At 39.0% G+C, this 12,965-nt stretch overlaps 1 protein-coding gene across 2 annotated transcripts in view; it reads left to right on the forward strand.

Moving 5' to 3' along the window:
- The window catches only part of LOC307010115 (TFIIA-alpha and beta-like factor), a 48,836-nt gene extending 36,396 nt beyond the window's left edge, over window positions 1-12,440 (forward strand). For both annotated transcript variants that reach the window (XM_079634514.1, XM_079634515.1), the window contains one exon: window positions 11,282-12,440. In XM_079634514.1, the coding sequence (XP_079490640.1) occupies window positions 11,282-11,389 (108 nt within the window). In that variant the 3' untranslated portion in view covers window positions 11,390-12,440. The remainder of the gene's footprint in view (window positions 1-11,281) is intronic.
- The last annotated feature ends 525 nt before the right edge of the window (window positions 12,441-12,965 follow it).

The raw sequence follows: 12,965 nt of genomic DNA on the forward strand, positions 1-12,965 counted from the left end.
CAGCAACTGCAACAGAAGCTGAAATATGGAGGCATGCTATAAGGTGGTTTGCCCTTTCGGCGGACAGGAGAGGAGGGCGCCAGGAGAGACTGGCGCGTCAGCAGCAGGAGCAGCAACAGCTGCCACCCCAGCAAACACAGAACGTTGGCACAACGTACCCAACCTTCTAACAACGTTTTAACAACATAGCCAAAAGGATGCTTTAACTACGTTGTGTGGTGAAGTTTGTTACAGCGTTGTCACAATGTTGACATTAAACCACCGTTCAGGGTCATTGCTTAAGGTTGTGCCGAGGGTGTCTGGACAACCACTGGACTACATCTGTACTCGGACTCATCACCGTCACTGCCCTGAAGCGCTAAAATCAGCCTTTTAAACTCCAACCACCTGTTGGGCTCATTGTGTTCTCATTCATCATCGAGCAGATACGTGAGTATTGCGCAGCTGTCAAACACAACCTACAACTTTAATTTAATGTGACCAATGTAGCCTCGCTCGCACTGTTTTCGTTTTTCATTCGATTTGTCCGACTTAGTCTCATTCGTTTCTTTGCTCCTCTGGATTTGTGGATGTTTCCCTGGTTAACGTACCGTCCTTTATCGGCCGGTTCGACTACTGTCTGCCACACAGAACCAACCCGGTTTTGTTCATTAAATGTTCTGATCTGCCTTTGCTTTTTATGTTTTATTTATTATACTTAAAATAAATTTGTATATTCGTTAATTTCGTTTTTGTCTTTTTCCCCCCCACAAATGTATGACTTTTGGAAGTGCAATTTGATTACCATATGCAGTTTTAATAAAGTTGAATTAACGAAACCTTCTGTCATTTTTACTCTTCAAAGTGTACACTTGCAGGTGTTGATTATAATTAGGCTAACGTAGGCAGCAATGTTGCCGTAGCAGAAATGCAACGTGCCAGAGACGTTGCCACAACGTAAATGTGTTTGCTGGGACAGCACCCACCTAACTTTAGTGAAGTGCATGTTTTTTTTTCATGTTGTGTTAATAGCCTGTGCGTTTTTTTTAATATATTAATTCTGTTTGTTGTTGACTGTGTCTGTGTTCTGTTTTAATTGTTGACTTTGTTCATTTTATAATTAAATCTATGAATTCGTGGTCATTAAGTCTGTGTTTGTTAACTTTGTTCACGTTGTTTTAGTATGCGTTTTAATCATTAAAACGACTACGCATTGCTCCAACTGAAACTAGCCTTTATCAAGTCAAGCTTTTTATTTATAGCCAAAGCCTTGTAGTGAAAATGTTTTTTTCTGGACATTCCACAGACATAGGTTACGTTACTATGATAACCTAACTGACAAAAAATAAGGCAAAAGGACAATCCAGTGGTGATTTAAGCGGAATCGTAACACATCCGGCACAGCTCCGGTAGGCGGAATCGTTTCACGCACCCGTTACGCATCTGTAACGGGATGATCAGGCGGTGCTGGATCGGCGCTGGCACATATCCGCAACAACCCCTAAAAACAGACCAGAAACGGCTTCGGCCCGATGTGCGTTTGGACTCAGGAACGAGTCCGTGAGGCGGATGCGGGCCAGACCCGGCTCTATCGTTTTGCGGTTGCGGCCCTGTTCCGTTACAGCGTCCAGTGGCTATCTGGGTAGTAACATTTATTTACAAAATTAGTTTTAATTTTTAACGCAAAATGTAGGTAGCAGACGCGATCGTGGTCCGCTGGCTCCCATTGTTTTCCGCTGGGTATAGACGCCTAATTGCAGAAATTCAAAGCTTTCTTTCTTGATTCAGGCTGTTTAGGTACGCGGTAGAAGCTCTTGGCGTTATTACTCTTATCGAACCTGTTAACACAGCCGATCACAAAGCACGATACAACCATTTTCTTCTGTGTTTGCGCTGCGCTTTAAGCGGTCATTACTGTTCTTCTGCCAACCAGAGCGCGTCGTGACGTCACGGCGAAGATCCCTATAGCAGGCATCGTTAAAAAGGAACACTTCAGTAACACTACACTAGAGAAAAATATAGTTATTATCATATGTTACTTCAAATGTTTACATCGATATGACGTTACATCGATATGACGTTATGAAATGAGATTGGAGTAAAAACATGAAGCCTATGTTTGAGGCGTTTTGCGGATTTTTCTGTCCGAGCCCGGCCCGCGTCCGATAGGCATAAATATATATTTTTCTCATACTAATTAACTTACACATGTACGTTTGTTTGTGTGGAAATTATTCGGAAATGTCAACAGATGAGCGCATCAGCGCGCAGAGCAACAAGGCTCTTGGCGCGCATGCACGTGTCTCGTTGTCACGGCTACATAAACAAATTTCCGCACACCGGATGACAGATGTTATGGTAGCCTAATATTTTACATGTATTTTAATCACAAAAACGAACGTTGCATCAAGTGAAACCATCAGGCACATTGGCTACCTACATAATAAGATAAAATGTTCAATGCCGCGACTGAGAACATTCACTGAAGCATCGAGCAACAGTTCGACTGCAATGTGAAGTTTATGCAACAATACTAACTAATTTAATTCAGAATTATTTCTTACCTTAAAATCTTTCTTGCCTTCAAATCGCGTTCTTCTTCTTCGGTAAATCCAATAATCTCACAGCATGTCTTCCAAACTCGACGACTGCAGGACTGATGAATTTTGGCGCCGCTTTGTTGTTGAGGTAATGGGCGCGGTCGCGCGACGCGTGGACGATTTGCATCTCTATATGTTTTGCACGTGTGGGTGTGGTCACATTAAAACTAATGAGGAAGGATTAGAGAAACTGGATATCTTGTTGGTTTTATACAAATTACTTAAACAGAGAATATTTGTTTTCGTTTTGAATCAGATCATTTAAAACTACACACTTAAATGTTTATAAATATATAGAGCTCACAAATGTGTGACAAGTATTCGCTGAGTTTTGTTTGTTTACGTGCTCAAGAAAAAAAAAGTTCACGAGATGGAGAGACAGAAAGCACACCCTGTTTAATTTCTTTATTTTACAAAAGCACAATTGGACACATACAAAAGTAGACATCTCACAGATTATTTTTTCATATTTATTAAGTCTGTATGACCATATTTGACGGAGTATTTTAAGTTTATTTAGCTGCTATGTAAAAAAAATTGCGCAAATCACGCCGGCGTGATTGCCGACCCCAGGGGGTTAACTATAACTTTTATGCTGATGATACACAGATTTATATACATACTAGACCGGGTCAGCAAGTGAACGTTCTGCATCTTTCTAACTGTATTGCTGAGATAAAGATTTGGATGTCCAATAATTTTCTACCTCTAAACGGCTCAAAAACAGAAGTTATGCTTCTTGGATCTCCACATCAACTGCGAAAGGTTGGGTCCCCTACTCTGTCTGTTGATGGTGTTGCACTGGAGTTTAAGACCAAATTAAAAAATCTGGGTGTCATATTTGACGCCACACTGTCATTTGAGCCTTTTGTCCAGAATACAGTTAAGACAGCATTTTATCACCTCAGAAATATAGCCCGGCTACGTCCTATGTTGTCCTTTTCAGTAGCTGAGAAGTTGATAAACTCTTTTGTCTTCTCGCGCATTGACTACTGCAATGGTCTTCTAGCTGGGGTATCTAATTCATCATTGGATAAATTGCAATATCTTCAAAATTCAGCTGCTAGAGTACTATCTGGGGTCAGGGCCAGGGACCATATAACCCCGGTCTTGGAGTCCCTGCACTGGCTACCTGTTAGATACTGTGTTGATTTTAAAATCCTTTTGCTGGCCTATAAATCTCTGCACAATCTGGCACCCCAGTATTTGACTAACTTATTAATCCCCTACACACCACGTCGCAATCTGCGCTCCTCACAGAGTGGTCTTTTGGTTGTTCCGAAGACACGGCTTCATACGTGGGGTGACCGAGCATTTTCCGTCTATGCTCCTAAGCTCTGGAATTCTCTCCCGGCCGACATCAGGGAAGCAAATACACTAGTGACTTTTAAATCTCGTCTTAAAACACTTTATTTTAGGATTGCTTTTACCTGAACTTGATTTTATGTGTTTATTAGGGGCCAAGCACTGAAAGTGCGTAGGCACCTATTGTATCTGTTCCCGTTCCTATTATTATTATTCTTCTTCATTGTTCCGACTGGGAGTCTATGGCAGCCCATAGAACCGCTTGCGGGAAAGTTATGAAATTTGGCACACATATAGAGGACAGTCTGAACTATCACCATAGCAAATTTGGAGTCTCCAAATCAATCCCTCTAGCGCCACCAACTGTCCAAAGTTGCACTCATGTTTATGCTAATAACTTTTGAACCACAAGGGCTAGAAACAAAATTATTTTTTTCCTCTGATTCCTGAGCTCACGACGATTTGAGTGCAACGCTTTATCGGATTCAGACCAAATTTGGTACATGTCATCACAAGCATGACCTGAGACTACATGCTGCTTTTCGGCGCAGCGCCACCTACTGGTCCGGAGATATGAAGAATTTATGTTTTTGCTTATAACTGCTGAACGGTTTGTCCAAAAATCACAAAAGTGGTCTCGTTAGGTTCAGGGCGTCATGCTGAGTCGACTGATATCCAATTGTCCCATATCGGCCATTTTGGCTGTCGGCCATTTTGAATTATGTGCTAAAATGCTGTATTTTATGAACGCATGAACGTATTGTTACGAAACTCAGTATGGGTCATCAGTACAAGGCCCTGAAGGTACTAAAAAGATTATGAGACAGCGTCACCTTTTGGTCAAAAGTTATAATGAAATTTCCAAAAATGCTAATAACTTTTGAATAAATTTGCCTATAGTAATGACACTGATCTCAATAGATTCCTTGGGTTATGCTGAAAACATAGATACCAATTTTGCCATAGTCAGTCAAACTTCCTGTCCGCCATCTTTATTTTCTTTTAAAACCTACTTTTTCAAACTCCTCCTAGACCGAACGTCCGATTTTCACCAAAATCGGATCGTGTCATCTCCAGACCGTGCCGAGTAAAAGTTATGGATTTCGTGTTGATAGGCAAAACCGTTTTCGTATACCACAGCAGCAAAGTTGATGCATGATGCCAAAATGACTATTCAGGCTTTATATCTGCAATGCCTTGACATATTGACACCAAACTTTGTATGTGTCATTGTCACTTCACTCTGACCACATCACATCAGTTTCGTAAATGCGCCACCTATTGGTCGAAAGTGATAATCATATTTTTAGTTAATGTATGTGATTTTTCAACCATTTTGCCAAAATTTATCTTTAAATGTCTTCAATTGCTCCTTGCTGCAGTTGGTCTCTCACTTCCAGCCACTTTGGCATGTCTTGTCGTCTTGTTTGCGCTTGGCCCCGGTGATTGCTGCTTGCAGCTATATTTTATTATTATTATTATTTATTTATTTTTCTTCTTCTTGTATCTACATTGTGTTTATTCAATTGCTGTTATGCTTGTCTGTAAAGCGCTTTGAGAAAGCTACTTTTAAAGGCGCAGTGTGTGATTTCTTTGTCCTTTGTTTAATTTCAGGGTTAGTTCACCAGAAGTGTAAACTCTGTCAGTAATGACTCGTGTTGTTCCCGTCAGACTCCTTCATCTCCGCGACACAGATGAAGATATTAGTGATTAAATCTGAGAGTGTCTCACTCCTCCAGAGGCTTCTGTTGTGATTGAAACTCGCCGGCCCAGAAACTTATTAAAGACGATGTTTAAAATAGTCCGAGTGACGACAGCGCCTCAACCTTCAGTTTATCAAGCGACGAGAATACTGTGTGCGCAAAACCCCCAAAATAACGACTTTATTCAACTCTTCATGGCCGTCTGCCGTTATTTTAGTCCATAAAGTTTTAAATATGGATATTTATCTAACACGAACGCTTCGCTTCAGAAGCCCTTTATTAACCCGCCAGAGCCTGTGGAGCACTTTATGATGGACAGATGCACTTTATGATGGACAGATGCACTTTATGATTGACAGATGCACTTTATGATTGACAGATGCACTTTATGATGGACAGATGCACTTTATGATTGACAGATGCACTTTATGATTGACAGATGCACTTTATGATTGACAGATGCACTTTATGATGGACAGATGCACTTTATGATTGACAGATGCACTTTATGATTGACAGATGCACTTTATGATTGACAGATGCACTTTATGATTGACAGATGCACTTTATGATTGACAGATGCACTTTATGATTGACAGATGCACTTTATGATTGACAGATGCACTTTATGATGGACAGATGCACTTTATGATTGACAGATGCACTTTATGATTGACAGATGCACTTTATGATGGACAGATGCACTTTATGATTGACAGATGCACTTTATGATTGACAGATGCACTTTATGATTGACAGATGCACTTTATGATTGACAGATGCACTTTATGATGGACAGATGCACTTTATGATTGACAGATGCACTTTATGATTGACAGATGCACTTTATGATTGACAGATGCACTTTATGATGGACAGATGCACTTTATGATGGACAGATGCACTTTATGATTGACAGATGCACTTTATGATTGACAGATGCACTTTATGATTGACAGATGCACTTTATGATGGACAGATGCACTTTATGATTGACAGATGCACTTTATGATGGACAGATGCACTTTATGATGGACAGATGCACTTTATGATGGACAGATGCACTTTATGATGGATAGATGCACTTTATGATGGACAGATGCACTTTATGATGGACAGATGCACTTTATGATTGACAGATGCACTTTATGATGGACAGATGCACTTTATGATGGATAGATGCACTTTTATGATGGACAGATGCACTTTATGATGGACAGATGCACTTTATGATGGACAGATGCACTTTATGATGGACAGATGCACTTTATGATGGACAGATGCACTTTATGATGGACAGATGCACTTTATGATGGACAGATGCACTTTATGATGGATAGATGCACTTTTATGATGGACAGATGCACTTTATGATGGACAGATGCACTTTATGATGGACAGATGCACTTTATGATGGACAGATGCACTTTATGATGGACAGATGCACTTTATGATGGATAGATGCACTTTATGATGGATAGATGCACTTTTATGATGGACAGATGCACTTTATGATGGACAGATGCACTTTATGATGGACAGATGCACTTTATGATGGACAGATGCACTTTATGATGGACAGATGCACTTTTATGATGGACAGATGCACTTTTATGATGGATAGATGCACTTTTTTTATGATGGATAGATGCACTTTTATGATGGATAGATGCACTTTTATGATGGATAGATGCACTTTTATGATGGATAGATGCACTTTTATGATGGACAGATGCACTTTTATGATGGACAGATGCACTTTATGATGGACAGATGCACTTTATGATGGATAGATGCACTTTATGATGGATAGATGCACTTTTATGATGGATAGATGCACTTTTATGATGGACAGATGCACTTTATGATGGATAGATGCACTTTATGATGGACAGATGCACTTTATGATGGACAGATGCACTTTTATGATTGACAGATGCACTTTATGATGGACAGATGCACTTTATGATGGACAGATGCACTTTATGATTGACAGATGCACTTTATGATGGACAGATGCACTTTATGATGGACAGATGCACTTTATGATTGACAGATGCACTTTATGATTGACAGATGCACTTTATGATGGACAGATGCACTTTTATGATGGATAGATGCACTTTATGATGGACAGATGCACTTTATGATGGACAGATGCACTTTATGATTGACAGATGCACTTTATGATTGACAGATGCACTTTATGATGGACAGATGCACTTTTATGATGGATAGATGCACTTTATGATTGACAGATGCACTTTATGATGGACAGATGCACTTTATGATGGACAGATGCACTTTATGATTGACAGATGCACTTTATGATTGACAGATGCACTTTATGATTGACAGATGCACTTTATGATTGACAGATGCACTTTATGATTGACAGATGCACTTTTATGATGGATAGATGCACTTTATGATGGACAGATGCACTTTATGATGGACAGATGCACTTTTATGATGGATAGATGTACTTTATGATGGACAGATGCACTTTTATGATGGACAGATGCACTTTATGATGGACAGATGCACTTTATGATGGACAGATGCACTTTATGATTGACAGATGCACTTTATGATTGACAGATGCACTTTATGATTGACAGATGCACTTTTATGATGGACAGATTCACTTTTATGATGGACAGATGCACTTTATGATGGGCAGATGCACTTTTATGATGGACAGATGCACTTTTATGATGGACAGATGCACTTTTATGATGGACAGATGCACTTTATGATGGACAGATGCACTTTATGATGGACAGATGCACTTTTATGATGGACAGATGCACTTTATGATGGACAGATGCACTTTATGATGGATAGATGCACTTTTATGATGGATAGATGCACTTTATGATGGACAGATGCACTTTATGATGGACAGATGCACTTTTATGATGGACAGATGCACTTTTATGATGGACAGATGCACTTTATGATGGACAGATGCACTTTATGATGGACAGATGCACTTTATGATGGACAGATGCACTTTATGATGGACAGATGCACTTTTATGATGGACAGATGCACTTTATGATGGACAGATGCCCTTTATGATGGATAGATGCACTTTTATGATGGACAGATGCACTTTATGATGGACAGATGCACTTTATGATGGACAGATGCACTTTTATGATGGACAGATGCACTTTATGATGGACAGATGCACTTTATGATGGATAGATGCACTTTTATGATGGATAGATGCACTTTATGATGGACAGATGCACTTTATGATGGACAGATGCACTTTTATGATGGACAGATGCACTTTTATGATGGACAGATGCACTTTATGATGGACAGATGCACTTTATGATGGACAGATGCACTTTATGATGGACAGATGCACTTTATGATTGACAGATGCACTTTATGATGGACAGATGCACTTTATGATTGACAGATGCACTTTATGATGGACAGATGCACTTTATGATGGACAGATGCACTTTATGATGGACAGATGCACTTTATGATGGACAGATGCACTTTATGATTGACAGATGCACTTTATGATGGACAGATGCACTTTATGATTGACAGATGCACTTTATGATGGACAGATGCACTTTATGATGGACAGATGCACTTTATGATTGACAGATGCACTTTATGATTGACAGATGCACTTTATGATGGACAGATGCACTATGATGGACAGATGCACTTTATGATGGATAGATGCACTTTATGATTGACAGATGCACTTTATGATTGACAGATGCACTTTATGATGGACAGATGCACTATGATGGACAGATGCACTATGATGGACAGATGCACTTTATGATTGACAGATGCACTTTATGATTGACAGATGCACTTTATGATGGACAGATGCACTTTATGATGGACAGATGCACTTTATGATGGACAGATGCACTTTATGATGGACAGATGCACTTTATGATGGATAGATGCACTTTATGATTGACAGATGCACTTTATGATGGACAGATGCACTTTATGATTGACAGATGCACTTTATGATGGACAGATGCACTTTATGATGGACAGATGCACTTTATGATTGACAGATGCACTTTATGATGGACAGATGCACTTTATGATTGACAGATGCACTTTATGATTGACAGATGCACTTTATGATGGACAGATGCACTTTATGATGGACAGATGCACTTTTATGATGGACAGATGCACTTTATGATTGACAGATGCACTTTATGATTGACAGATGCACTTTATGATGGACAGATGCACTTTATGATGGACAGATGCACTTTATGATGGACAGATGCACTTTTATGATGGACAGATGCACTTTATGATGGATAGATGCACTTTATGATGGACAGATGCACTTTATGATTGACAGATGCACTTTATGATTGACAGATGCACTTTATGATGGATAGATGCACTTTATGATGGACAGATGCACTTTATGATGGACAGATGCACTTTATGATTGACAGATGCACTTTATGATGCACTTTTATGATGGACAGATGCACTTTTATGATGGACAGATGCACTTTATGATTGACAGATGCACTTTATGATGGACAGATGCACTTTATGATGGACAGATGCACTTTATGATGCACTTTTATGATGGACAGATGCACTTTTATGATGGACAGATGCACTTTATGATTGACAGATGCACTTTATGATGGACAGATGCATTTTTATGATTGACAGATGCACTTTATGATGGACAGATGCACTTTATGATTGACAGATGCACTTTATGATGGACAGATGCATTTTTATGATGGACAGATGCACTTTATGATGGACAGATGCACTTTTATGATGGACAGATGCACTTTTATGATTGACAGATGCACTTTTATGATGGACAGATGCACTTTATGATTGACAGATGCACTTTATGATGGACAGATGCACTTTATGATGGACAGATGCATTTTTATGATGGACAGATGCACTTTATGATGGACAGATGCACTTTATGATGGACAGATGCACTTTTATCTCTGATGGATGAGCTTTGATGGACTTCCAAAAAATTATACCCATGTACTCTCATTATAAAGCTTGAAAGAGTCAGGACATGTTTTAATATAACTCAGATTGTGTTCGTCTGATAGAAGAATGTCACATGACTTGAGGGCGAGTAAATCATGGGCTAAGTTCTATTTTTGGATGAACTATCCCTTTAAGATGGTTCTTGACCTGCAAATGTCCTGTCATAATGTAGGGAACCATTTGTTACATAAATCAGGTAACACTTTGTTTTATTTACACATACGATTTAGTTTTAATCCAATAAATATACATCATTATCTAGTGCTGCTCACATTTCATAAGGAACAGATGTTGTATGTCTCAGCTCCTTCACCACGTGTGTGTGTGTGTGTGTTTTAGCAGTAGTTATTTATGTCTTTGTGTTTTCTGAATGAGAACGTGGTTAAACCTGTGCAGAATAGTATTTTTGAGCTTTGCAGAGAATGCTGAGAATATGGAGCATGTGAAAACGGCTGAATGAAGTGACCAGCGATGACACTGTTGGACAGACAGATGAAGATCTTCCAGTTCAGTTTAACTGCTCCTATAAACGGACTAAATCTACATTCTTTTGTATTGTAGTTGGCACAAATCTCCCAGACAAAACCATTTTCAAAGAAATAATATTTAAAATGTTTTAAATTGTTTACTTGTGTTTTATAGATTCACCGTAGCAAAAACCGCTGGAAGTTTTACCTGAAGGACGGAGTGATGTGTTACGGAGGGAAAGATTACGTGTTCTCCAAGGCTGTGGGAGAGGCGGAGTGGTGATGGAGAGCGGTCACACGTATTTCCTTTTCTTGCATAATAATTAGTCTTCAGATCTTCAGAGTTTGTGACATTTGATTCTGTATTCTGTGATGTAGTTTTCATTAAATATGATTCCCTGTGTTTTGTCATGTTTTTGTTATTTTTGAAATGTGGCCTTTAGTTAGAAGCAGATGTGCGATCTGCTTCTTTAGTTTTTGTTTGTTTTGTGCGATCTGCTTCTTTAGTTTTTGTTTGTTTTGTGCGATCTGCTTCTTTAGTTTTTGTTTGTTTTGTGCGATCTGCTTCTTTAGTTTTTGTTTGTTTTGTGCGATCTGCTTCTTTAGTTTTTGTTTGTTTTGTGCGATCTGCTTCTTTAGTTTTTGTTTGTTTTGTGCGATCTGCTTCTTTAGTTTTTGTTTGTTTTGTGCGATCTGCTTCTTTAGTTTTTGTTTGTTTTGTGCGATCTGCTTCTTTAGTTTTTGTTTGTTTTGTGCGATCTGCTTCTTTAGTTTTTGTATGTTTTGTGCGATCTGCTTCTTTAGTTTTTGTATGTTTTGTGCGATCTGCTTCTTTAGTTTTTGTTTGTTTTGTGCGATCTGCTTCTTTAGTTTTTGTTTGTTTTGTGCGATCTGCTTCTTTAGTTTTTGTTTGTTTTGTGCGATCTGCTTCTTTAGTTTTTGTTTGTTTTGTGCGATCTGCTTCTTTAGTTTTTGTTTGTTTTGTGCGATCTGCTTCTTTAGTTTTCCCAGCTGACAGTGATGGACCCGAACACTGTGTGTTATAAAGATGTTAAAATCCGCATCAGGAAATGTGCTTGATTTATATTGAACTCGGCAGAATTATATAGTTTTTTTACAATATTGATTAAATTGAATTATACTAATGACTCGACAGAGATTTACTTTCCACAGTTACTGTAAGTGTTCTAAATATAATATGGCGTAAGTGTGGAGCTTCATAGATTGTGTCATCAATACTCTAACCTTGCATTGCTGTTGCTTTGCTAGTATTGACCCTGTATGTTTTCTTTATGAAAATAAAATAAAGCAATTAAACTCAGTTATACGTTTCAGCCGGTGCTTAGTTATTCTGTCCTTTTTCATTTAGTGTCTTTCATCTCTTCTTTTCTGTCTCCCACTGAAGCCCCTGGAAAGCATTCGTGCTCTATACGGAGAACAAGGTCACCATGGAGGCCATCAACCGTGTGTGTGTGTGTCAAGTCAAGTCACCTTTATTTATATAGCGCTTTTTACAATACAGATTGTATCAAAGCAGCTTCACAGAGATAACATGAAAATAATGCAAAACAATTATTTCATCATCGTCCACCTTAAGGCAGATCTATAATATTGTTGAATATTAAATGTCCCCAACTAAGCAAGCCAGAAGGTAAGGCAACAGCGGCAAGGAACCAAAACTCCATCAGGTGACAGAATGGAGAAAAAAACCTTTGGAGAACCCAGGCTCAGTCGGGGGCCAGTTCTCCTCTGGCCAATGAGTGAACAGTGTATGAAGTTCAGAATGAATCAGAGTATTTGTCCAGTTCCGGTTGGTTGAAGTCGGAGTGGAGAGGAGGAGAGACTGGTGGACACTTCAG

The sequence above is a fragment of the Phoxinus phoxinus genome (assembly GCF_949152265.1).
Source record: "Phoxinus phoxinus genome assembly, chromosome: 14".
Classification (NCBI taxonomy): domain Eukaryota; kingdom Metazoa; phylum Chordata; class Actinopteri; order Cypriniformes; family Leuciscidae; genus Phoxinus; species Phoxinus phoxinus.